Raw genomic sequence first — 27,658 nt, forward strand, 5'->3', positions numbered from 1 at the left:
GGGGGCATTAAGAGATCATTGCTGGTGTAGATTTTAGGATGTCCTCATGAAAACAGTAAAAAATTTAACTGTTTGTTGAAAGTAAACCCTGGGCATTGCTGCACCAAAATTTACAAGTGATCTCGTTGATTGTATTTCTTTAGATGATGGGTCCCAGGCCACAGTAGTTATCAGGGGAGCTGGCCTCACTGAGGAGAAGTCAGCTCTGCAGGTGAAGGTGAACAACACCACCTGCCATATCATAACGCTGAATCAAACCGAAGTGGTTTGCCAGATGGAGAGGTTGCCAGTCGGAGTCTACCAGATGATGTTATTGGTGAGACCTTATGGCTTTGCACTCAATGGCAGCACAGGAGAAAGGATCTTCCTAAGAGTTGAGCCAAAGCTGGAAGCCATCGAACCTCCTACAACTTCCGAGATTGGTAGGTTTGAATGCCGGACTCTTTCAAAGGGGACATCTGCTCTCTGCTTCTTGGTTTTTATGGCATGTTTTGGTTCTTCTGTACTTCAACTACCAAGGTCTGCACCTGATAAAAAAGACATAATGTGGCTGGACACACTATGTGTACCCCAAAGCACTGGGGCAAGTTTCTTAGAGTGATAGACTTTCCTTGGTTCTTTCTGGAGACCAACATTTTTTTGACTAGTTTTGTTTGGGAATAGTAAATTCAAGTGTAGGTATATTAATTCTAGCAGATCAGATGTGTATTAGTGTTTCAGAGCTTATCTTCCCATATCCATGTAACACACAGCTTTGTAGTATTTAAATTAATATAGCTTAATTATGAAATGGCTATACTTTGGTTCATCCCAGTCCTATTGAAATGAATTAATATTCTGAGTGGTAAAACAGAAAACTCATCTATGTTTAGCTACAAAACTGAGAAGCCTAGAAGAGTGCAAACTAAACTGAATCTCCTTCCATTCCCATTACCCCTACTCTCGTTGAACACAAAGGTGAAGCCAAGAACTTGTGAGACTTTCCACAGGGATTCTGGAGCCAAAGGACTATTCTGATTCTCTCCTATGCCCTCTATGTGACATAAATGAGGGGACTTCATCTGGAAGTTCCAGCAAGATGCCTAGAGAACAGCTAAGCCAAACCAAATGCTGTAAAAAGCTACCCTCTCTTATTTGGGAGAAAGAAGTCTCCCTAGCCCAATGAGAAATGTGGAGAACAATCTTGACACATCTGGGTTGTGAAGTAAGGACCAACTTAGCATATGGCTTATTTTCAAGAAGCTAGGAATGCACCTAGAAACAACATGACCCAGCACTACACTGACAGTAGAAGTTGCCCAACTTTTGTCTGGAAACCTCCTAGTTTCATTATTGAGGTGATTAGAGTTCATGATAACAAACATCACCAAAAGCGAGAGTACTGGCCTATGTGCAGCATAAAGCCAACTCAGCCATGTGGCTTGGAGAACTGATTGTGGCATGCTTGGCCTCCTTGGAGCAGGTAAAGGAAGGGAATGATGGGGTGTAAACATCTCTCTGGATGAGCTATAGGATAGAATTGAGACAAGGTAGGGTTTCTAAACTGATAAGCAAGAAGCTATGGACACTTTTTATTTTATGGTTTGTTGGAGTGCATGGGAGGAAATAGGAAAGATATTCTAACCCTTCTAACCCTTTCTGTCCTGTCCCCCCCAGTGGGAGGGTTATATGTTACATTTAAAGTTAAAATTCACTTTTGATTCATAGGAAACCCAAACACACAAAACCCAACCATTCCCCAAATACCCTAAAAAAAGCTAGCTATGGCACGTTTTAGTGTTTGGGTCTTGCTTCTCATTTCCTTCTCTGGCAATCCAGTTCTCCCAATTACAGTGATCTGTCACTCATTAAAAAGAAAGCAAGTATAATGTTATCTTACATTACATATGCCTTGAACATTTATAATTGGAAAGAATTACAGCTTCCATCTGTGTTTTTAATTTCTTCCATTTAAAATACCTCTCTTCAATCTTATCGCAAAGTGCACATATGCAGTATTTCACCGCATATGGATATAAGTGTAGATATCAAAACTTAAGAGCATCAGTGTTTACACAACACACATGGATTTTGTACTTTAAATCTGAGGCTCCTCATCTGACAACTACATTAGACAAGTGGCTTCAGTTTTGACTTCTTGCTATTTCTGACTCTGCAAACTTAATGTTACAGGAGGAAAACCCAGGAAGCATCTTCTCCTTTGCTGCATCAGCTCCCTCTTAATCAAAATATCACAAGTCTTAGTGGTGAAATGGTGGGAGATACCTGTGACCTAATTCTATCATCATGGGATGCCTTTCTAAAGATACTACCATGCTCCAGTGGTTAGAAGGAGCCTGCTGCTAACATATGTGATTGCTGTTGTTTGCTTGGTTATGCTGCTAACCAGAGAAAATAAAAAAGATTAAACTTTAAGATATAATTTTAACCTAACTTTAAATTAAGATATAGTTCTCTGGTGGTTTAAAAAGCTAGCAGAAAAAGATACTTTGATGAAAAATTGAGGAAAAGGGGTTGCCATCAATGTATAATGCCTTTACCATAAAAGCTTTTCTTATATCACATGAAAAACATCATAAAAACTCAGTTGATTTGTAATATATCCAGAATAACACATACATATAAACACTGCATTGATAAAGTTCCTGTCTGAGCAGTCCGTCTCTCTAGCTGTAGCCCTAAAACTCTGCAGTACTGATAACTAAAGCAAAGAGCTGGAAGTGTCAAGAAAATATAATTTTTTTTATTTGCTTTTGAACCGCATCAAAGAACAAAGTCCAGGTTAGAATTGCTATTAATATGCATTCCTGTTCTCTTTCCTGTTTCTCTTTGAAATGCTTCTGCATTTTCCAGTCACTTGGAAAAGCAGACTGGCACCTTGACTGTTTGCATTGAGTTGGGTGCTGCAGAAAGATCAAGCACAGGTCTGACTTGTGTGGAGTATGATCTTGCATGTGATTGAAGAGGCTTAGCTCTGGCATGCACAAAGGAGAGCTGAGGTTGCTTAGCGCTTCACAGAATCAAGCCCTCTGTGACTTTCCTCACAACTCTGCTAAATCTCAAGCCCTGCCAAGTCCCCTTTCTAACCTGAGTTTCCTAAGACACATGCCACAGGCCTTTTTGACAGCAGGGTGCTTGGCAGCTATTTGAACTGTGAAAGCACCTGCTGCGTTAAGCTCATTTTCCATTCTTAGTGCTTCTTCCTTCCTTATTTTATTCTTGGGCTGGGGATCTTTTGAAGGGTGAGGTTGCAGGCCAGGTCTTACCAGCTTAAATGAGTATGTCATTAAAAAATACACCAAGAAACAAACCCAGTCCTCCTGTACTGTGGACAATGCAAATAACAGGCAAAAGGATCTCTGGTGAAAGAGGAAGTCAGGCACAGCAAGGTGGAAGCAGATCATCATCAGATCAACTGAGAGACACCTGCCTTTTGTAGTGACCTGTTAATAAAGAATCCTTTGTGTATAAAAATATCATTCTATATCTTGAATGTAACAGAATAATTGGTTTTGTAGGAGGACTGAGAGTGGCTCTCAGTGGGTCCAATCTGGAAGGGGTAAACTTGGTGTTGTTTGGATCTCAGCCCTGCCCTATTCTGGAGGATAACAGGAATTCAACAAGGATTGAATGTACAGTTCCCTCTCGGGTAAGAAACTACATTTTCTGGGGAACAGCCAGCAGCCTATTGCCCTTTCTATGTTTTCCTGGCCTGAACTATGCTAGGGAAAGAGGAAATGGCAATAGTGGTAGGTTAAACATGCCTAGTACAATTGCTCTCGCTCACATTTTTGAACCTACTTCAGCTCCAAATCTTCTACTTTACATGCAGACCTCATTTGGACATAATCTGCAGTAATGAAAAATACATGCCTAGGGATTGTTACCAGCAGTGCTCTTTGCTACTTGGCAAATTTATACCCAGGACAGTGCTAATAGTTTAAGCACAGGGATAACTGTCTATGCCTGAGACTTACCACTGTTTAATTTACTAATATGGATATAGCAAATGAAAATCTGCATAGTCTGAGATTGTTTTAAGGTTTTTAAATCTTCATAGATGTCTTTTTACAGACAATGTAACTATACACATTTAAATAGAGTCTGGGGTATATTCAAATTTCATCAGGGCATGTGTCTGACTTATGGGAGATGCAGGAATATAGGGAATAACTTTTTTTTTTATTTGTGTATTCTTATCTCTGACATTTTCTTCGTTTCTGTTTCTAGGGGACAGAAGATGCTACAGTTCATGTGACACTGATTTCTGGGTACCAGTCAAGAACAGTAACCAACTTGTTCCAATATGATCCTTCCTTAAACCCAGCTGTTGTATCATTGAGCAGAAACACAAGTGGCATAGCAGGTAAAAATGCTGCAGACACGTATTGGGCATCATGTGTAGAAATGTTACTATTGCTGGTGGTGGTGGAGGAGAGGAATTTAGGTCTATGAAATTAAGTGATCCAACACTGGTTTTAGTTCTTTTACTCTTAAATCCCCATGTTTTGGGCTAGTCCTGATCAGTCCTTGTTGTTTTACATTGGTTTTACTTTAGCATACATGAGATAATGAGTTGCTTGCTGTAGACCAAGATGGATGATGCCCACAGGATTCCAGGTGTGGTATAGTGCTCCTTTTGTGTCATGTTTCTCTAATTCTGCTCTGAAATTATTCCACCTATTCATTCTCTGTAACAGGTTCAGCCATGACAAGAGAATGTCCTTCAGAATCCAAAAGGGTTGATCTGGAAATGCATCTTCTGCATTTTGGGTAGCTGAAAGCAGAAGAGAGGCAACACCCTGCTAGTTCCCATTTCCAAGACAAACTCTTCCAGTTGCCCTTGGACCATGTGATCCATTGCTTTAGAATATGAGTTTAGATTTCATGGACTTTGTGGGGGCAAAATCACAAGTAGATCTCATGGAGCGTTTAGCATTCTTGTTTTTTTGAATGTTTCTAATTGAGGTTAGCTTTGGCTCTGTTTTAATCATTTCTCTTTTATTTTTTTTTTTTCTTACAATGTTTTGCCATTGGGCATAGAAGGTATTAATGATGAGTAGTGTCCACTTACAGACAAGCCTTTGAGGAAGAAAGTTTACTACATTTCTGTGTAGCAACCAGACACCATATTCCTCATTTCTGAGAGAGAAGGAAGATGGAAGGAAGCTGAAAATATTTCTGCTTTCCCAGTCACTCCATTCCCATTCCTTCAAGTATGCAATAATCTGACTGTTTGCTTGGGTCATCCCCCTCCCTTTTTACAGCCTCTCCAGTGCACACTTTAATAAAGCTCCCCCTTGCTCAACAGTTTGGCTGGACTTCATGGGGATGCAAGGAGTTAGGTGACTGCCAGTGACAAAATACACTTCTTGCTGAATGCCTGGCATTTCTGTTCCTTTCCCCAAATGCCCTTGTCATTTTCTATTACTCCAGAATGCATAAATAAGAGAAAATGTCCTTTATCACCTAAATATTATTCAGATATCATATCACCAAGGGGAGATTTTTCTAGCCGCGGGCAGCCCAGGTGCAAGGAATTCCTTAATGTTATAGTGTCTTGTGAGTGGTGGTGTGGCTGAGTTCAATCTCTTATTCAGAACCTCCACGGCTTCGTCTTTTAATATAATTTTCCTCCTATATAATAAAAAGAATAAATAAATTACACCAATGCCTTCCAGGCATCTAGGATTAAGCTGACAATTGACCAAGAGTCCAAAGAGTTCATGCTATTAACATATTCAACTTTGCAGGCTTTCAAACTTTATTTGACTCTGCACATGCAGAATTGAAAAGTACTGGCCTCAAGACCCGCTCAGGGGAGCTGTTAGATGAGGGGAGCTTTGTGCAGACTCTCCTGCTTCATGGAAAGTAGAGACATCTCCAAAGCTGAAGCTGTGGAGCTGAATGGTAATAGTGCCTGCTGGGGAGTGATGCTAAAGCCAAGTGACCCAGGTGTCTGCTTGGGAGACAAAATAGCTACCCAGATCTAAATCTCTAGTAAGAATGTATTAACCTATAAATGTTAATTTTGATTAAGACAAGGTGAGAAAGCAAAGCAGATGAGCTGCTCCTGACTTCTTATAAGAGCAAGTAGTGACAGTGCAAGGGGGGATGGCTTTAAACTGAAAGAGATTACATATTAGGCAGAAGTTCTTCCCTGTGAGGGTGGTGAGGCGCTGGCACAGGTTGCCCAGAGAAGCTGTGGCTGCCTCATCCCTGGCAGTGTTCAAGGCCAGGTTGGATGGGGCTCAGAGCAACCTGCTCTAGTGGAAGGTGTCCCTGCCTGTGGCAGGGGATTGGAACTGGATGAGCTTTAAGGTCCCTTCTAACACAAACCATTCTGTGATTCTATGACTACCTTTTCTTTTGGTTGTGATAACAGTGCCACGTGCTCAGTGAAGAAGAAGAATAGGAAAAATTAAAGCTGTTCTGGAGAACTCTGTGAGTAGACAAGTGTTTCAGGCAAAGGAATATTAACACCTTTAGCTTTATTAATTTAGGAAAGGGATTTATGTAACATAGTAGTCTATGACAGCAGGAAGTTAGACTTCAAGACCCCTTCTCAGCCTGTTTATTCCCGCTTCTGTGCAATAGAGCCCACACCCTTCAGGGGAGACAGGAGTATGAGATTCACCTCCTAAAGATGTTTCTGTGCTTGTTGTTTAGATGTCTTGCATACACAGTGAAGAGAAATAGACCGTTATGTAGTGGGATTCACCACAGCTCTTTTGTATGTCTTCCTTACAATAAGATGATTCATGCCATAAAGGCTCTGCTTCTCTTCATTTACTACAGATAGAGCTGTCTCAGTGAAAATGTCTTTATCTGGACTAATGCATATAAGTTATTTCAGGAGGAATTTAGGTTATGAAATTCCCTTCTCTGCTGCTCTTGTCATTTTCTATTACTGTATTATGCAGAAAGAGAGGGAAGTATTCTTTGTCATCTGACTTTTATTTGCCTCACACAGGGCTTAAATGGGAAAGAGCACCATGTTTCCTGAAAAAAATGGTGCTTTGTACCTGTGATGGTTTTGTCTGGGATAGATTCAATTTCCTGCATAGTAGCTGGTATTGGGCTGTGTTTTGGGTCTGTGCTGGAGACAAATCTAAACTGATAACACAGGGATGTTTTCACTCTATTGCTGAGCAGCTTTTACACAGAGCCAAGACTTTTTCTGCTCCTCACACCATCCCACCAGTGAGTGGGCTGAGGATGCACAAGGAACCAAGAGAGGACACAGCCAGTGCTGCTGATCCCATCTGACTCAAGGGATAACCCACACGATCTGATGTCATGCTCAGCATATAAAGCTGGGGAAAAGGAAAGAAAGAGAAAGGGAGGGGTGTCTGAATGATGTCATTTTGTCTTCCCAAGTAACCATTACATGTGATGGAGCCCTGTTTTCCTGAAGGTGGCTGAATACCTGCTTGTGATGGAGACTGAATGAATTCCTTGGTTTGCTCTGCTTGTGTGCACAGCTTTTGCTTTACCTGTTAAACTGCCTTTATTCTCAATCCATGTGTTTTCTCACCTTTACCCTTCAAATTCTATCCCCAGCCCCACGAGGGAGTGAGTGAGCAGCTGTGTGGGGCTTAGTTGATGGCTGGGGTTAAACCACAGCAGGACATATGTAGGCATCTGACTTTACGTAGCCAAGGAAATTTTCATGTAGCTGTAAAAGGTTCCTGTTAAATAGCTCCTTAGTGCTGAAAAATGGCCTGGATAATTTGTCAGGGATTTAGGAAAAATCCCAGAAATCCTCATTTTCAGTTTATGTGAGGTTTAGAAAGACTGGATTTGGCTTTTATCAGCTGCAGATATTTATATGATAGACATTTATGGTAAGGGGGCATGGACCATATCCTGAGGGTTTCTATAGATGATCATAACCAAGTTCACTGTGCTAAAGTCTCACTTGTGGCTTGTGACCTTATCATGGAGGGGTTGAGTAGGATGCAGAATCACTGTGCTCTTCAGTGTTTTGGGCTGATGGATGTGACTGGACCTGTTCTAACATGATGAGACTCCATGTTCTTCCTTGTGCAATGGTTGCACATGCTAAAATATCTGCTGCCAGCAACACTGAGCTGGTTTTATCTGTTCTTCTCTTTGTAGGTGGTCAAGAGCTTCAGATTGGAATATCCCAGTTTTCCAGCTACCGAGATTCAGATATCAAGGTCCAAATTGGGGACTCATGGCCGCAGATCCAGGCACAGACAGACCATAGCATCAATGTGATGCTTCCAGCCCTGGCTGCAGGATGGTACAATGTTTCCCTTACCATCAATGGTGTTGCTGTTGCTTCAAATGGGTATGTGAACATGTGTACTTTAAGATGCATTTCATTCTCCCTTCTATTTGGCATTTTAGGGTTAATCTGAAAAAGAAGGTAAGAGTTTTCACGAGTTCTGTACCTAACAGTGAAATTTGCAGTGTGGTATAAAATGATGAATAATTATCAAGGCATTTATTGATCTGTGTACCCCAAGTCAGCAAACTGCTAATGCGAGTCAATTAACTCCCCTTGGATCAGTAGGAGGCAGGAGAGAAACATTTTAGAAAAAACAGCTGATTTGATGAAAAATGCATATTCAGACAATCAAAGGTATTCACAGATTCAGGTCAAATGCAGATAAATTCCGCTGTAGGAAAACAGCAGAAGAAAAGAAACACTTTGTGAGAAAAACAAAAGCTAGTTTGAAAACCAAGAAAATGCTTTGTTTGGAGAATTTTTAAATGAAGCTATTTCTATTTCTTAAGGTGAAACATCAAGCTTAGATAAATGTATAAATGAATTAAAATGTGGGGAAAAATTGACCTGAAAGTGGGATGCAACAATACATTCACAAGCAATACAGTTTTGCTTCTCAGCCATGCAATGCTCATCCATGGCAGTTGCTAGGAATGATCCTGAAGCAATGGTAGTACAGAGAAGGGAGCTGCTTTTACTGCTCACAAACCACCCTAATCTGCTTGTTTCATTAATAAAATTCAGAAGGAGAAAACCTATGGTCAGTGGAATGACACACAGGGATTACATCTGATACTGATAACTGATCTGTTGTCAGCACCATTACTTTGTCTCCAGGGACAGAGAGTGGAGGGAGATGGATCATATTAAGAGACAACTCTGATCTCTGGTGGGATGGATTGCAGGCTTGGGAAGGTCTAGATTGTCCTTTTTGAAAGGAGAGGGTGATGAGGAAAAATAGATGTAGGTGGGAGAGAAATGGAGCTTCACCTTTATCTGAGTGTGCTTCAGGTATGGTGGGAGAATGTAAGGAAGGAAGGCAGGTGGAATTTCTTCCATGCTCTTGCATCTTCTTTCTGTGGGCATAGCTACAGTGGGGTCTGTTTGGCAAAAAACTCCGGCATTCTTTCGTCCTTTGATGAGCAATTCAGATGCACCTCATGGACTAAATTTGTCCAACAGGCTGCCGCTTGATAAGAAGATGCTTGCAGTACATGTGGCTCAAATCATGTGCACAGATTTGGTTTGTGGTGTGGTCTTGTCACTGTGGCATTGAACAAAGAGAATGTGCCAGGTGGGTGTCTGGCCTTCCAACCTAGAAGGAGTTATAAGAGAGAACAGTACTGCAGCAGGGGAGAAACTTATATAGAAAACCCCTTAAATCTCCAAACCCCCTTTCTATGTTGCTTGTGTTTTCCAGGGTTGAGCCGTTAATCCAGTACCTGTCAGAGATCTTCAGCATAGAGCCATGTTGTGGCTCCTTTCTGGGTAAACAACGTCGGTACACCTGCAGCCACTTATGGAGGTTAAAGGGATCAAGGGCACAGTTTTCCTGCAGGAATGAAAAGGGCATCCCATTTCACATCAGCTTAAATGAGGGTGTTTTAAATCTGTGACCCTTTATTATGCAGACATCAACTGGCAGACAGCAGCAGTCTGGAAATGTGGGATTGTAGTGAGCATCCCTCAATCTGGTTGGCTGGCTCAGGGCTCCCTGTGATTTCAATTTCATATCTTCAAGTGTTTGCTCATGTATCCTTGTATGCTCCTATTGGGAAAACAAAGTGTTCCCACACCTGACTCATCTGTGCAGTCTCTTTCAGTCATTACATCTCTATCTTTCAAGGCTTTCTATCTGAAAGTTAGGTGGCAAGCAGGGGACAAGTGTGGTTTGAAACAAACAATAATTTCAAGTGATCCCAAAGGAGACACTCCTTTTTGTTAAGTTCAAAAGAAAAAAAAAGTCATTTTTCAATGTTAACCTTAATAAAAAATGAAGTATTTATTAGTCTCATTCTGAGTTTTTAAACACTGGAAGTAAATTGCTTTTCAGAGTGAGATATTACTGAATGAAAAAGAAAAGTTTAACTTTAAATCTTAAAAATCATATTTGGTATAGTTAATTTATTTTTAAATAAAAAAATAATTTAAATTGGGTGGGGGAGAGTTAAATCCCCTCAAAATGTAGTGATTTTTACATGAGCCCTCAGAAATGCTATTATAGGAGACAGAGAAATTCTTGTGATGCAACGTCAGGTCCTCCACAGATTGTTCTCCTAGGCTCGCAATACACTTAAAGATACAAAAACTCAGGGGCTTTGTGTTACATGATTGCTTCAATACTTTGTGAATTGCCCAAACCTTGAAAGATGAGGGTGGAGATAGAGTTTGGAAAGCAAAGCCTATAAGTTTTGAAGATTAAGCTATAGTAAAAAAAGACCAAAAAATAAATTATTGCATCCTTGTTTTCATATTTAAGGGTAAATTGAAGTTTAAATAAGAACCAACTAAAACTTTAGCTGTAGTTGTATGGATGGCTTAAGTTGACAGAGAATCTCATCACTGGAAAAATCACCAGTCCTACCCCCTCCATTATCTCTGGTCTTTTGTTGTCTATAACACTTGTGTGGCCATCTGGATCAAGGACTGGAGTTCACTCAAAAGGAACCCTGCTATAAACCAACTTGTTTTTTTTCAGGCAGATCATGGGAAAAGGAAGGGCATGTGTTTAATGGATAAAGAGGTTGAAGCAAGACAGACAGGGCCCTGGGAGTACTACTACTGCAGACTAAAGGAAAATGGAGAGAGGTTTCAGCTGGGCTCTGGGATTGGAAGCATGGGATTAGGCTGAGAATGCTGGAGGGTTTACATTTTTATTATTGTTACCTAAAATCCAGGCTGCTACTTCTTTGCTGCTGCCCTTATTCTCAGCACCCTGGGAGGAAATGCAGATACAGCTGTGCTGCAGCATGTAAATTCAGACACTGGGTTTCATGCTTATTCCAGATAATTAGCACCTACTCTCAGTGGCAAGGGTGGTAGCAGAGACTTCTAAGGCTCCTTCTTCTGCCAGTATGGAGAGGGATTACAATGACATATTGTAAAACAACTGTGCTGGATCAGACCAAATAGAGCCTGTCTCCCAAGAGTGACCCAAATACAAGATGGCTTAGGAAGAGTATGAGTGGAGCAGTGTATGATGATATTTCTCTATAAATCTTCCAGCTTCCAGCACTAGGCACAAGAATAGCTTCATTTGGAGGCCATATCTTTGTGTCTAACTCTGCCTGAATTGCTTTTCCATCTGAATTATCATATCAGTTTGCACTACCCTTTTGCTGTCACCTTCTGTGGCCTTAAATAGACACGCAGGTAATAAAAACACACAGGTAACCACAGGGGAAAGCAGACAGCCTGTGTTCTTCCAGCTCATGCATTGGGAGCCCTGGTCAGAGTCGCCTTTGACAGCGGAGGGGGAATTACTTTTCTCTTCCTTTTCCTGTTCTACCCATCTTAAATGGTGCAGACTGGGAGCATGTAAGTAAGAGAGGGTTTGAAGCTGGTTGTATTCATCAATGCATCAGCTTTTCTGGTCAATGAACTCCTCCAGGGCAAGTGACCATCAGTGCATGGCAAATCTGGTACTCTGTCTGAGCAGCCAGGCAGAACTGAATATTGAAGGAAGGTCTGTGGGTTTGACTTTTTGTTTGAAAGTAGTCATACCATATCCTGCTTCCATGTATGCAGGAGGACCAAACCACATCTAGCATCTCCCCACCTGCCTGTGCAGACCATCCCATTCCCTGAAGAGTTCATTCTCTGTGCGCTCTCATGGGTCTTCTCACAGAAGCTTCCTCCAGTTTCGTGGTGGCTTTCTAATGTCATTTACTGCCATGAAGGTCCCTGGCTATCTGATACCTTAGCCTCCTGTCCACATAGGATTATCCTGATATGATTGCTATTATCTCTAGCTGTCTTGTTCCGAAAAAAGAACTTAATTTTTCCATTCATCTTGGCTAAGACTGTCTGCTGTGTTTATCAGCTTTATCATGGTTTGTGATTGTTCACATTAGTTAATTCCTTTCCTGCATATAAAGTCCTTCCTTATTTTGTTTTACTCCTAGGTGGAACACTGCTCACAATCTCTGGGGTGGGCTTTAGCCAAAATCCTGCCCTGGTTTCTGTTTCAATGAACAGGAAAACCTGTAAGGTTACTCACTTGACAGAAGATACAATTTGGTGCCTGACCCCCTCAGCTGCTAATTTATCTAATGAAGATTCACAAGAAATCTCTGTCAGAGTAAACGTAGTCATCAGCAGTAGGTCAATTCAACACATTCTCTTTGCAAAAAGGACCACCACCTTTAATTACCAAAGAGCTTTGACTCCTCTGATTACCGCTGTTAAAATGGAAATCACAGAAAGCAGTCTGCTGTTGAGCATCCAAGGGATAAACATCACTGGATCTGTTGCTATGCTTGGACATAGTGAATGTGAACTTGAATTTCAACATGGCAATGAGTCTGCAATGTTTTATCAGTGCTCTTTGCCTCTGAACAGCCTGGAACCTGGGATTTTCCCCGTCCAAGTTATGCAGAGGCAGCTGGGATATGCTCGTGTAACAGCAAGGCTGCAGACCCTTAAAATAACTCCACAGATAATCTCCATATTCCCACCACAAGGATCAATCTGTGGTGGGATGTTACTCACTGTATCTGGTACTGCTTTAAAATCCAGGAGGAATTTGGTAGAGCTCAGCCTGCAGAGTAATTATTCCTGTGAGGTCCAGAACTCTGACCATAATGGCATTAGTTGCATTGTCCTTCCAGGGACCCTTCCTTTCCATTATCAGTGGCTGTCTGGGGCATCCTGGGTTCTTAATGTCACTGCAATTGTCAATGGCATCAGCAGTGTCTGCCTTGGAGACTGCACACTTCACCTTCATGAGCGGTGGACCCCTCTTGTAGATTCGGTGACCTGGGAAACCAATGGGACATTCACATATGTGGTGATCAAAGGACAGAGGTTGGCATGGCCAAATGATAGGCCCATGGTACATGTGAATAACCAGGCTGTCTGCGAGGTAACTTTCTGGAATGAGACCAGCATCAAGTGCCAGATGGACTGCATTTCCCCAGGGGAGCACAACATTTCCGTATTCAACAGGAAAAGTGGGCAAGCTTGCTTCAGAAAGGCAGCCCCTGTTCTTACCCTTCTGCCTCAAGTGCACCAGTTTTATCCACGAAACTTCAGTACCAATGGTGGAGGCCTGCTCACCTTAGCAGGCTTGGCACTGAAAGGAAAGAGAATGACTTCTGTTCTCATTGATCACCGCCCCTGCCTCATTCTCAGCATCACCTGTGCAGCTATCCAGTGTACAGTACCCCCAGGTAACGGGAATAGGTCTTTGACTCTGAAAGTAGATGGCATCACCTATTACCTTGGAAGAATAAGTTACAGTGAGGATTTTACCCCAGCTTTGCTCTCACTTGCTGCAACTGGTCTCCTTTTAACCATGAGAGTATCACTGGTCACAGAGATGGACACCATCTATGTATTTGTTGGAGACTTTGCTTGTAGCAGTGTCACCATCACTAACTCTACTTTGCAGTGCTCTGCTCCTCTGCTCCCTGTTGGCCATTACAGTGTGCTGGGCCTGGATGTCCCCAGGGGCTGGGTTTCCTCCAACCTGACATTCACCTCTGAGCTGATGGTGACAGCTGTGCATCACAACTGGGGTAAGTCATGAAGGCTTGTTGCAGCTTCTCTGTGGGGTGCAGTGTGAGGGACTGCAGCGAGTGGGTTTTTTTTTGCATGAACACAAAAATGATGAATTAAAAAGCATACACTTGTTGACACCTGGCTGTCAGCCTGTGTCTTAATTACCATTTTCTGTTCTTTTCCAAGGTGGTTTGAATGGAGGAGCAATTTACCTGCGTGGAATTGGGTTTTCCCCAGGGAAGACTTTGGTCACAGTCTGTGGCACCAACTGTGGATTGTTGGGCAACACAACGATGACTGACCTGGCCTGCCTTGTCCCACGCCTACAAGGTCAGCTAAGACACAAAACCTGGCATTTTGTTAAAAATACTGCCTAAAACTCTATTTTGACCTGAAGGGGTGTGTGTGTCCATGTGTCTGTCCCAGTGTATCTCATCCAATGGGAATAAAAAGCAGCAGCAGCCCTGGAGAAAGGAGAAGAACCAACATAACATTGGCTTCAGGTTTTTGAGCTCAGTCCAAAGGCAACTGCTATCAGGGGGAGGTTTTGTGTCAATAGCCATGGGCTCTGGACTAGATCCACCATGTGCCTGTGGCCACACATGCTTTGTGTTTGTGGATGAGATGTGCACACAATGTCAGCAGGTCCTTGTGGCAGCTATTTCTCAGGAAAACAGTCTCGCATAAAATGTGAATGAGTGCTGTGGGCTTGTGTACACAAGAACCCCTTGGCCATCATGACTGTCTTAGTGAGCTGAGCTCCCTTAGAGGCCTTTTCTTCTGTGGCCCCATACATTTTGTGTTTTGGCTGCATGGTGGGACAGCTTCAGGGGGTAATGAGGTGGGAGGAAAAGGGTGAATGACTGTGAGGGTGAAAAATTTTGTACTATGACCAAGTTCATACATTTGGGCAGCTGGAATGATGATTTAATTCCTTTGAGTGGGAAGACGGGATCATCCCTCTCCAGAGTGGATGCATTCCCTTAAATGGAGAAAGGCAGAAGGGAATGTTGTAATGATCTCCAGCTTTCCCAGAGAGAGATAACTCTGCCTTGATTTTGGAGGAAACTCTTTGAAATGGGAATTTCCTGGAACAAGTTGTATTTCCTCCCTCTCCTACTGGCAGCACAGAATTAGACTCCTAAGATCTGCAAAAAGTAGGATTTAAGGCTTTTAAATCTCACCCTGAGACATACACCCTTCTCCAAACCCTAAGCACCAAAGTACCTACCTTAGTGCTGCAGCATTCCAGCACTTGCTAGCGTAACACTTTAGCACTTCCTAGCTCTGATGCTAGGAGAACATCCTGATCTCTACAGGAATGTTTGCTGTTCTGTGGTCATCCAGAGTTCCACCATTCAAGTCACCAAACTTCCATGGACTCTTCTTCTTTGTGGACCTGGAAGAAAGGTGACAGCAATGGTAAATTACCAAGGTTTTGCTCAAAGATGTGTGGAATATCTGTTTTCCAAATAGAATTTGACTAGATAGTTACTGAAAAAGCAGGCCAATGTGAAATTTTGAGCAAGGGTTGGGACAAGAGGCATCCAGGGGTCCTTTTCAGTCTCAGTTGTACCAAAACTCTCAATTTGCTCGTCGTTTTTAATGGTTCCTTTCCTCTTCCATAAGGAGTACTGAGAAAAATTGAGGGGGTTTTTAGATCCAACCACAAGCACTCAAAAGGAGGCACGAAGACGTTGTAAATTCTCAATTTTCCTTGTTTTAATTAAGATTCAGGCGCAGTCTACAAAACTGTGTTATTTTTTTTAAGCAAGAAAACACGCATGGTACTGGAGTGCTGGAAGAAACCCAGAGCACAAAAAGGCGAAGTCTGGTTATTGTAGGAAGAATAGCAGAATAAAATGTAATCAAATTGGTTGAAACTGTGAAACATTAATAACTGTGTTCAAAATTCACTGCGTGGCAGGCGGCAGAGGGAGCCTGGGGAAAAACCATTTCAGAGGCAGCACCACAATGCTTATTACCAACACTAGATGTCAGCAAGTGAATGCTGATTGCTGCCTGCTTTGCTGGCTGTTTCGGGAGAGAGGATGCTAAGGGTCATCAAACAAAGCTACACAGGCGCTCTGGCTTTGAGGCCAGTTACAAGACAACCTGTCTCTCCCCTGCTGTGATTTTTGCAGTGTGCAGCCCTGAAAATCTCATCAGTCGAGTTTTGTCAATGAAGTCTTTACAAGAAAACGTCCCTTCTTTTTTTTTTTTTTTTTTTTCCTTGCATTAAATTCCTTTGCAGGCAGCTTAAATCTGTGAGTGCTTGCCAGGCAGTTTGTACTCCCTAGGACACTTGTACTCAGTTTGTGCACATCTACACGTGGCATTGGTGATTCTGTATATAGAGCAAGATGCTTTCCAGGCAGTGATCCTCCTATTATTTAAGGGATTACACTCCCCACCTTTCAGGGTGTGAGTGGACTGATTAAGTGCAGTTAGTCTAGTCTCACCTCATGGTCTACATGGTGCTACTTGCCTGGGGAAGTTTGCCACATGGCATTCACACATTCAGTGCTCAGACCTTCCTTTCACAACCCCATCTCCATGGGAGAGGTGGTGAAGAGTTTGGGGATGCAGAACCAAGAGCTGTGAAGGAGATGGGTGGAGAGATGAGTCTGTGGTGCCTCAGGGCCCCTTGATGCAGAGGCTGGTGCACCCAGGTTGCATTCTTATCTGACATTTCCCCCTGCTGCTCATGGACCAGGTGACGAGAAGTGAAGAGTTTAAGCTGTGTTTCTTCTGTTACAGTACACTGGTGAAGCAGAAACACCTCTCCTCCAGCAGTGCATGATGTCAGGTGGCATCTTACTGCCCTGGGGTTTCATTCCAGTGCTAGGTCATGTTGTGTCTGACCTGATTAAAATGTTCCTGTGGGAATCCCCAGCCGGTCCATCTAGCTTACACGTGATCAGATCAGCAGGGCAAGGCTCTGCAGGTGGGAAATATGACTTCTTTCCCTTTTAAAAGGCAGTTTTCTAAGACACAAGGTGTGTGTTGGTCTCAGTAGGATTCATCCATAAACCTCCCTTATGGGGTCTTCCTTAGGAATGGGTGTTGCAGCAGAGTTCTGGTTCGATCATTGGCAGGAGCTGGGCCCACTGAGTGCTGGAACATGCTCAATCCATGCATGCCTAGACTCTTTAATGAACACTTTTCTGGAAGATGTAGGAAAATCAAATCACAGCAGAAGTAAATTTGAGTTTCACCTTTAAAGCTGAAGAAAATTAACAAAATTAAATGAAGCTAACAAAACCACACTCCTGGCAAGCAAAATACAACCAAACAAAAAAATACCTCAAACACAAACACAAGTCTTTAAAGGTCTGTTAAAGACATACTGGATTGATCCTGAGAGCTCTCCTGTTGTCTTGTTCTTGCTTTCTTATTCATGTCACAGTGCTGTTGATGAATGCAAATACAACTATAGTTCTGTTCAGCTCAGGTTACATTTACAGAGCACGTGGTTAAAGTCTGTGGGATTGAATTGTGCTCGTGTGAAAGATGGGGAGACTGGCAGGAAGCTTAAGGCAGGTGAGAAAATAACTGAATATTCCTAATAGATAATATTAGGGTAGGTACCATATATGAGTTTTCACAGTAAGCCAGTATCTGACATTATCTGTTTGATATCGGGGTGAGGGTAAATAAGGCACCTTTAAAAAGGGGTGAACTGATAAGAAGATCCATCAGGGAAAAAGCTGAGACTGATTTGCCTGGTTGCACTGAAGTGCTTAGAATAACAGGTCTGGCTTTAGGGTCTTAATGTAACAGCTCCTGGGATCTTTGTTAGTGAGTCCTGGACTGGACCTGCTATTAGCCAGATTACATTGGTAAAACTGGATGTTTAGGGAAGAGGATTTAGATTAAAGGCCAGAAATGTAATGAAGCTCAATGAAGTCTAAAAAGAAGAGAGACGTGGCTTGGTGGAGCTCTTTGCATGGGGCTAGAGAAAAGAGGAATGAATTTTGATGGCAGCAGTGCAGATATACCAAGGAGAAGCACTGGGCTAGGACCCAGGGGAGCTATAGTCAGGTAAATGGGGTGATTTGTACAAGCAAACAAAGAAGAAATGAAGAGGATGTTGCAATTGAGACCTCAATAGAAGCCAGGGCCTGTGATGTTTGCTGTGGAGATAAAACCAAAGGATCCGAATGGTCCCTTCTCTCTTTTAAATCCAGAAATACAATTGAGAAAGAGAGAAAAAGAAAAAAAAACATGTCAAATACATGGCAGGCATGTTCTGACAGTGAGATCGATCGAGTGCTGGAATTAGATGCAGTCACCTCTTAGGACTTCTGAAACTTGGTTGTGCAAAATGAATGTCTCCCAGGAAGTAATTCTTCTTAGGCAGAGGTTGGACTTGATGACCTTAGCAGGTCTCTTTATACCTCTCTCCATCCACCTTTTGTTTTTTAACCTTTGTCTTCTCTGCTAAGCCCATGTTGAGTTTATGTTCTCTAGTGCATTTTGTGAGTGGTGGATTACTGGGGATGTGTGATTTGGCACCAGGACTCCTTGGGCAGTTGTTCAATCAGTCTGCAGCTGCCCTTGGGACTCCTGAAGGTTTTAGCCTCATCACATGTCCAGCAGTTGTTATGAAACAGCCACCCAGAAAAAAAAGCCCTTCTGCTGAACAGCCCAGGATCCTGGCTTGAAACAGACTATCCCTCAAAGACAGGGTTGGGGGCAGTCGGTCCTTAATCCATTGCCAACATGCAGAGAATTGGCTGCCGTTGTGTCTGATCTCAAAAGAGAAGCTGTAATGGGATGAATGCATTCATCTCAGTGATGGGATTGTATTACACTTGATTAGCAGGTTTTATCTTTATAGGGAATGTAAAACATAAAAAAAGCTTTATTCTGGGGCTTGAACACTAACCAATTAAGCAGGAAGAAGAATTGTGTCCTAGAACAGATAGAACATCCTCTTAGAACATACTGTGTTGTAATCTTTAGCTGATATTTTTGTTGCTGTTGTGGCAGAAGATAATGCCACCAATAATACTTGCACTTAATGGTGAGAAGAAGTGGGATGAAAAGCCAAGACTTCCCCCTACCTGAGAAAAATATTAAACTGGGAACAGGGAATAGGAGGACCTCGGAGATCCCTAAAGAAGCAATGAGAACGGCATGTCTCCTTGAAGAGTAGTATCTCCATCAGATGGAAAGGAGCTGTAGAGTGTGGAGATGAGACCCCTCCTTCCTTCCCCCTGAGAGAGCAAAAGCAGTCCTAGGTTTGATTCTGAAAATCATCTACATGTATATAAGCAGACAGGTGTACAGATTAAGCAGGGTTTTCTTGGTTTTTACTTCTACCTATCTCTCTACAACCCTTTGTAATCATGTTCTTTAGCTTTGATTTTATAATTAGTCCCTTTGTTTGCCTGGTCTGAGTTAAAAATTATTTCAGCAGTTGGCAGAATACAAGGCCTCCTGTTCCTACAGACATGATAACATTAAAATGAGGGCATTGGACCACATTAGAAGTGCCTGATTTCCATGTGACGCTCCAGAAGTATCCAAAGAGACAGGCTATTCTTCTGCTGGTCTCTAAGAGCTGCGCTGGAAATAATTTCTGGTGACCTACATTAGCCAGGCAAGTTCTTTGACAGCAGCAAGGTATCAAGGAAAATATTCATGTCTTGAGATTCTGGGATAAATTTCTAACATTCATATTAAAATAAGGCTCAGCTGTTTCTCTACACAGGAAAACCACGACATGCTCTTTTCAAGACCACAAATTAAACCAAAGCCTCTTTGGGTTAGCTTACAGCAACCTGCTGTTTTTTCTTAAACTATGCAATGTCAATTTAATCTTCCTTTGACCACCCACCTTCAGAGAGTGGTCAAACGCTGGAACAGGCTTCCTAGAGAGGTGGTCAATGCCCTAAGCCTGTCACTGTTAAAGGCGTTTGGCCAATGCCCTTAAAAGTATGGCTTAACTTTTGGTTAACCCTGAAGTGGTTGGACTAGATGGTTATGGTAGATCCCTTCCAACTGAAAATATTCTGTTCCTTTCCATATGTGTGTTAGTATTGCTCTAGTTGCTTATTCATCTAAGGTAGCTTCTTATTCTTCATTACAACATCTGAGCTTATTACAGTCTTTCATGTCACCAGTAGAATAGAAAATTAAAGCAGAAAGAGCTGTTATACCCTATTACAAATTTTTCTGTCTGCAGAAAAGTTGTGGGTTTGTGGAGGAAGGAAAGGGCAGTGCCATCACTGCTTGAATGTCTTTCATCCTTACTAGTTTTGAGAAATTCTCAAAAACAACGAAGCATACATGCCCCTCTCTTTCGGAGAGTCCTATAATGATTTGGTTCTGCTGTGGGTTGTTGCAATAGCAAGTTATTTGTAGTACTTGGTTGTCTTAGATGACAAGCATTTCCAAAACTCATATATCTAACACAACTTAGAATGCCCTTGGAATGGTAGCCTGTCCTCAAGGAAGAAGCAAGGCTTCTGTGGGAACAATAGAATACCTGAGGTGGCTCTAGGTATAATTTCTGGGCAATAAAAGCAAAATATACGCATGGTGGCATCATTCCTTTAGGCTTCTCTATTACTTCTGTCTTTCATATTTATATGTCAGTCTTCAAGGCAGGGATTGTGTTTGGCTGTGTTTGAATGGATCCTGAGCAATAGAATTGTCACTGGATTTGGGGAGGGAAAAGGATTAAGCATACTGTGAAATCTTTGAGGATGTGGTAACTTTTTACTTATGCTAAATCCAGAGAAGAAGAAATACAGAAAAAATATGAACTTTCTCTCCAAAGTTCAGAGCAGATGAAATACTAGGTTTTAACATTTAAAAAAACCACCTTAAACATTAAAGTTGTAAACTTTTCAGAAATACCGTATATGAATAAATAATTTTTAGCAAAAAAATACTACATTTTTTAACATAGGAAATAAAGCATTTTCATATTTTTACCATTTCAAAAACCGTTTTCTTAGTTCCATTCCTTAGGAACTAAGACATTCATTGACAATGACACTTTCCAAGCAAACAAGGTATCTTTTGAGAAACTAGAACCAAAAAAAGCTAACAACAAAAATATATCTTTTCTTGATAAATTCTTGTTGATTTGATTTATGATACTTGAGGGACACGTTGGATACTATGGTGCATATTGTGATACTGTCCACAGAGCTTTCCAGGAGTTCAATACAACTATTTTATTAGTTCAGGATTAATGAAAATTCTCCAAATGTCTTTACATGTTCAGGGTTTTGAGAGAAGCAGTTTTGATCTCTGGCATGGTTTAATGCTTAAAGGATTCCTGTTTTAAATTATTAAAACCAAACATTTAAACTGAGCTGAACTTCAGTGACAGTTCATATATATTTTTTGTCTGGGTTTTGAATAAGAAAATCTCTTTTATTTTCACACCACTTGCTCCTTAAATACACCTCAAAACAAAGCAGCTGCTCCCATTACACTTTCTACCACATCCATGGAGTCAAAGTTGAACTAACTCTCTAGTCACGCTCAGGTACAAAGCAAGGTGGGGAGATCCCACTTCCCACAACTTCTCCAGAATCCCTCCAAGATGTGGCAATGTTTTCATAAAGCCTGTTTTTGTATTTCAAAGTTGTCATAGATGTTGTCACGTCTCCCTTGTAACAGGTGTGTGCCTTATGCCTGATCTGTAAACCACAGTCTATCTTCCCCATAAGAAATGTCCATACTCATACTGTATCACTGATGTCACCTCCTTCTAAACACAACAATTTGATCCCAAAGGCCATCCTGATGCTGAATGCACAAGGGAGGTTATATGCTTGTTCAGACTAAGCAAAAGGCTGAAGGAGTTGCATGGATACCTACTCATCCCCCAAAACGATGCACCAAAAGAAGGTTTGGAACATGCACATCAGGAATCTACAATGACAACTGTTACTGCTAAAATATGCTTAATATCAGTGGTGTGTAGGCTGCTTTGGGTTATTTTTTTTCTCTCTTCTCTTTGCAGCTTCTTTGGCTGTTCTCTGTGGCTTGACACATTCGTCTGTCGACTGCCAAGAAGATAGAGCCACTTTTATTGAATGTGATGTCCAAGTCACAGTAGGTTCCTATCACCAGAGAGAATCTGTGTCTTACCTGTATGTCTGTGAGGACAGCCCACCTCAGTGGCATCAGAAGGATGTCAACCCACCCCAGAGGCATTTTGCTGGACTCTTTATCAGGTTAGTGCTTTGTCTCTCCAACAGCAGAATGGGCCCATCCATGAATAACATCCCCAGGATGGCATTCCACCTTTTGCAGAATTGGCCTCTGCCAAATGATGGACTGAACAAACAGATTTCTGATCCTTAGGTTGATGTCAATAGAGCAATTTAGCCTTGAGACCACTAGAGAGCTCCGCTGGGTTGTGAAATTAATTCTTTGTGTCTATCAAAGCATCTCTAGTCCTCCCCCCTCCTTCCATTTCCTCTTTTTAAAGTGTTTGAGAGACATCAGAAAACCCATCTTGTAAACAGCCTGCTTTGTTCCTTCTTAGGTTTTAATATTTATCTTCTGATCCAAAGCAACATCTGGTGGATGCCAATGGGGAAAAAGATTAGGCATTATGGAAAGCAGAAGTTTTTGTTGGTTGGGTTTGATTTTTTTTTTACCCCTTTCTCACATCCCCCCTTCCTCTCTCCAGGCATTTTCATGAGCAAAAAGTCGCAGAGAAAATTCAGCAGGCTGTACGATATATTTACTCAGCAAGGGTGCTCAGGCATTCATTTACTTATTCAAGGCTTAGGCTTTACAAATCCAAGGTCAAGTTGCCAGGAATATAAATTGGTACTGTTGCCTTTAATAGAGTGGTGAGGGTATATACCTGCAGAGCATTTACTTCCAAGATTCAGAGGGAGGTCTGAATTAAGGAATAGGTGAACAAAACTTTCCAAAGAATACTAAACAAACAGAGAATTAGAATATCTCTGTAATGTTTTGCCCGTGATTTGCTGTATATGGTAAAACCTTTCCTGGCTGGTGCATGATGTTGCATTCCAGGTCTTTCAATTGAGTTGCAGAGGTTTGGTCCTCATCCATAGCTGGTCCTTATGTCACAGCTGGTGTTGCGAGTAACAAAAAGTAGTTCTGGATACTCTGTGTTGAAGGAAGAAAAACAATTAACATATATTGAACAAAGACAGCAAGGCATGAGTAACACAGTTATTTAAACTTGTTAAAAAAAAAAAAAGGACCAAAGAAACCCCAAACTTTTGTTACTAAATATAGATATACACACAGTTATATATATGTACACATACATATATATATATTTATATATACACACAGTTACGGCATCTACCTTTCAGCCTATCATATCCTTTTCACAAGCTTTTTTAGTTTGACCTGGGATCCATAAAGATGAACATCTTAAGAATTATCAAGTTCTTGTCAGGTTTGAGAAAATCTGTGTTAGGCAGAAAGTAATTATTTTCCTGTTGATGGAGAGGAAGGCAGAGTTCTGCCCTGATTGGCTGTTTGCCAGCAAACTGTAGGCCAGACAGCATAACAAGGTGCTTGGTGACTGTCATGGTTTAAACCTAGCCAGACAGCTCATTCACTCACTCCCAGTGAGTGGTGCTGGGCTGGAAGCAATCGAGGCCCGTGTGTCCCACCCCGAGGGGGTCTCCACTTTCCCACTACCGGAGAATGGGGAGGAGAATCGAAAGAGTGCAACTCCCACGGGTTGAAACAAGAACAGTCCAGCAACCAATGTACAACACAAATCACCACCGCTACCACCAATGACAACAATGATACGAGAAAATAACAAGGGAAGAGAATATGATAACACCCGCTGAAAAACGAGTCAGACCCAGAAGACCCCGTGTCCTTTCGGGTAACTCCCAGTTATCCCCCCAGGCAAGATGTGCTGTGGTATGGAATACCTCTTTGGTTAGTTTGGGTCAGGTGTCATGTCTCTGCTTCCTCCTGGCTTCCCCTCCTCCCTGGCAGAGCATGAGCCTCACATTACTTAGCAACAACTGAAAACATTGGTATTATCAGCTCTGTTCCCAGGCTGAAAGTCAAAACACAGCACTGCACCAGCTACCAAGGAGAAAAATTGACTGCTACTGCTGAAACCAGGACAGTGACGCCAGCATGGCTTCACTAAGGGGAAATCCTGCCTGACCAATTTGGTGGCCTTCTATGATGGGGCTACGGAACTGATGGACAGGGGTAGAGCAGTTGATGTCATCTACCTGGACTTGTGCAAAGCGTTCGGCACTGTCCCACACGACATCCTTGTCTCTAAATTGGAGAGACATCAATTTGATGGATGGACCACTTGGTGGATAAAGAGCTGGCTGGATGGCTGAACAGAAAGAGTTGTGGTCAATGGCTCAATGTCTGGCTGGAGACCAGTAACAAGTGGTGTCCCTCAGGGGTCGGTGTTGAGACCGGTCTTGTTCAACATCTTTGTTGGTGACATGGACAGTGGGATTGAGTGCGCCCTCAGCAAGTTTGCCGATGACACCAAGCTGTGTGGTTCGGTTGATATGCTGGAGGGAAGGAATGCCATCTAGAGGGACCTGGACACACTTGTGAGGTGGGCTGATGCCAACCCCATGAAGTTTAACCATGCCAAGTGCAAGGTCCTACACCTGGGTGGGAGCAATCCCAGGCACAGCTACAGGTTGGGCAGAGAAGAGATTCAGAGCAGCCCTGCAGAGAAGGACCTGGGGGAGCTGGTCAATGAGAGAATGAACATGAGCCAGCTTCAGTATGTGCTCACAGCCCAGAAAGCCAGCTGTATCCTGAACTGTTGGAACTAGATGTTCTTAAGGCCTTTTCCAACCCTAATTACTCTATTATTCTATGGTTCTATGATTGTAAAAGGAGCGTGACCAGCAGGTCGAAGGAGGTGATCCTGCCCCTCTACTCTGTTCTTGTGAGACCTCACCTGCAGTATTGTGTGCAGTTCTGGTGTCCTCAACATAAAAAGGACATGGAACTGTTGGAACAAGTCCAGAGAAGGGCCACGAGGATGATCAGGGGACTGGAGCACCTCCCGTATGAAGACAGGCTGAGAAAGTTGGGGCTGTTCAGCCTGTGGAAGGGAAGGCTGTGTGGAGACCTCCTAGCAGCCTTCCAGTATCTGAAGGGGGCCTGTAGGGATGCTGGGGAGGGACCCTTCATTAGTGACTGCAGTGACAGGACAAGGGGTAATGGGTTAAAACTTAAACAGGGGAAGTTTAGATTGGATATAAGGAAGAAATTCTTTACTGTGAGGGTGGTGAGGCACTGGAATGGGTTGCCCAAAGAGGTTGTGAATGCTCCATCCCTGGCAGTGTTCAAGGCCAGGTTGGACAGAGCCTTTGGTGACACGGTTTAGTGTGAGGTGTCCCTGCCCATGGCAGGGGGGGTGGAACTAGATGATCTTAAGGTCCTTTCCAACCCTAACTATTCTATGATTCTATAATTCTATATACATGCAGCTGGCCAACAGATGTGTCCAAAGTCACTTTGTGCATTGGTAACGTCCTAGGGGATGAGGACAGTTTTGTTGCGAAGACATATGAGTAGGGAGACCTGGAGGGAGGCAAGAAAAATCCTGAAATTAAACTAGTCAGTTCTATCGCTCCAAGAGTGACTTATTGCAAAACAAGGAACTCTAAAATCCTTGCTTTGTCTACCTGAACTCTGCTTTTGCTCACATCAGTGTAACCCCAAAACAAGTAACCTACAACCTTGAAAGCTATAGGACAATCCAATATCTCACTCCTTGTTCTTTTGCTTCCTGTTCTCTGGATATTTAAACTGCGCTCAGCTCTTTACTGATTAAAAAAATTCACCTGCAACGAGTCTATTTGTATGATTATTTTTCTTTTTGCTCCTTTTTGTGGTCTGGGCCGCTACTGTGGAAGGAAAAGTCATACAGTCCATTTGCTGCTTCCGTATTGTTTTTCACTGTGCTTTTGTTCAATTTATTTGTAAATGTCCCAGAGACAGGGTTTATTATTCCTCCAGGGAATCCTAGCAGGGAGATATTTCTGAATCAAATCAATCAACTTATTCTTACCTATCCTTCCAGCTTTTTCAACTTTCTTGTTATTGTCATTAACTTTTCCCCATTTTGTGCTCATATATGTCTAGTGGTTAGAAATTAAAACTTGGGCTACTGAGAAATTTTCCAGGGTACTGATGTTTTTTCTCTGGTGAATTTATTTCTAATCTGGTTCCTGCTGAAAAGGAGCTGGGGGAAAAGATAATTGTTCATTTTCAAGTGAGTTTCCTGATCTAAAAAATGTGGGGAGGAGGGAGGAAGAGCTTAAAGTCATGCAAAATGACCTGTTTCAGGACTTTTGAAAACAGTTTTTTTTCAAACATCAGTTCAGAAAAAAGTTTCATTTCAAAATATTAATGGAATTTGTATTGAAGTGTTAGAAAATTAAAATATTAAGACTAGAAAAGGAAGATTTTTGGAATTCCTAAAATAATACACCTAGATTGCTGTAATTAATAATAGTAACCAATAGTAACAATAACAAAAATATATATTTATTTGAGTTCTGTGCAAATGTTCAAAAATTAAGGCATTCCTTCCAGGATGGTTTAAAATTGTTGAAATCGCTCCTGGCCTAACTGCATATGAAATCTGTCTTACTAGTTTTACAGTGGTTTGAATAAAGCTTCTCCTGATGTAGTCTGTACTTTATGAACACATAATTCCCAATGCATATTCCTTAGAAGAGGTGCAAGTCTTGCCATTGACAACACGGTACCAAATACATCCATGAATTCCCTTTTAATAAGTCACCCCTTCTTTTCCTGCATTTCCTTTAACCACTGCAATTTGTTAACTGTTTCCAGCATCAAGGTTTTGGAATGCAGTTACGAGAGGACAGGGAGGAATTGGCTCTTTGCCTACAAGCAAAGCTTGTTAACTTTTGTAAAAAGATGTGAACAGCCACTCAAAGATCCTTGTATTGACTTCAGTGCCTGGCAAATTGGGCCCATGCCCTGCATCCAGCCAACAACAACCCCCTTTTGCCTTTAAAACAGATGCTTATTTAAAAGATGCAGCTTTTTCTTGTAGCATTAAAAAGAAGTGCTGTGCTGTCTTGAATTGAACGCCAAGTCCATTGAATTATTGTACAGGACAAGAGCAGTTCTCAAAGTGTTGCTATCAAAAGCAAGTGTAGTTGCCTATGGCTGGCTTTTGATTATTGATACAGCAGACGGAAAGGTTCATTTAAATATAGAAATAAAAATTCATTGTTAAAAAGAGTGAGCTACTTGCAAAAGGCTTTTTTTGTTGTTGTTGTTGATGTTTTTGTAGTTTCTAATGTGGCTGCTTCCTTTAATACTTTAACACTGAAAAAGGGCAACAAAACAAATAACCCCTAACTGCTCTCTGTCAGAGCAGCTCTTTATTTGTACAGTGAGCTGCCACATCCTGCATGGTTTGAAAACTTCAGGTTCGTCAAAGCATCCTGATCATCACCCTCCTAACAAAGGTCTGAGTGTTGACTTTCCAATTGGGTTGATTTTGGTAGAACTTAATCTCTTAAATTTGGCACTTCAGAAAGCCCCATTAGATGGACCTTTTAGGAGCCTGGAGACCTCTGAAAATCCTAGTCCTACCTTTCTGAGTCTCTATTTTGTTAAGTAAATCATATTATGAACTCTGTCCTTTCTCAGCTATTCAGAAAAGTG

The 27,658-nt window shown here is 41.9% G+C and overlaps 1 protein-coding gene across 6 annotated transcripts in view; it reads left to right on the forward strand.

Moving 5' to 3' along the window:
- Positions 1-27,658, forward strand: part of PKHD1 (PKHD1 ciliary IPT domain containing fibrocystin/polyductin) — a 254,467-nt gene that overhangs the window by 38,804 nt on the left and 188,005 nt on the right. For all 6 annotated transcript variants that reach the window (XR_008974692.1, XM_057427481.1, XM_057427480.1 and 3 more), the window contains exons 27-34: positions 144-422; positions 3,519-3,649; positions 4,231-4,366; positions 8,122-8,317; positions 9,678-9,745; positions 12,382-13,995; positions 14,165-14,308; positions 21,969-22,182. Coding sequence is in view for 5 of the 6 variants with exons in the window: in XM_057427481.1 (XP_057283464.1) it covers positions 144-422; positions 3,519-3,649; positions 4,231-4,366; positions 8,122-8,317; positions 9,678-9,745; positions 12,382-13,995; positions 14,165-14,308; positions 21,969-22,182 (2,782 nt within the window). In the remaining variant the exon portion in view is untranslated. The remainder of the gene's footprint in view (positions 1-143; positions 423-3,518; positions 3,650-4,230; positions 4,367-8,121; positions 8,318-9,677; positions 9,746-12,381; positions 13,996-14,164; positions 14,309-21,968; positions 22,183-27,658) is intronic.

The sequence above is a fragment of the Pezoporus wallicus genome, unplaced genomic scaffold (genome assembly GCF_028554395.1).
Source record: "Pezoporus wallicus isolate ANWC-B61680 ecotype Strahan unplaced genomic scaffold, APGP_CSIRO_Pwel_v1 contig_6464, whole genome shotgun sequence".
NCBI classification, from domain to species: domain Eukaryota; kingdom Metazoa; phylum Chordata; class Aves; order Psittaciformes; family Psittacidae; genus Pezoporus; species Pezoporus wallicus.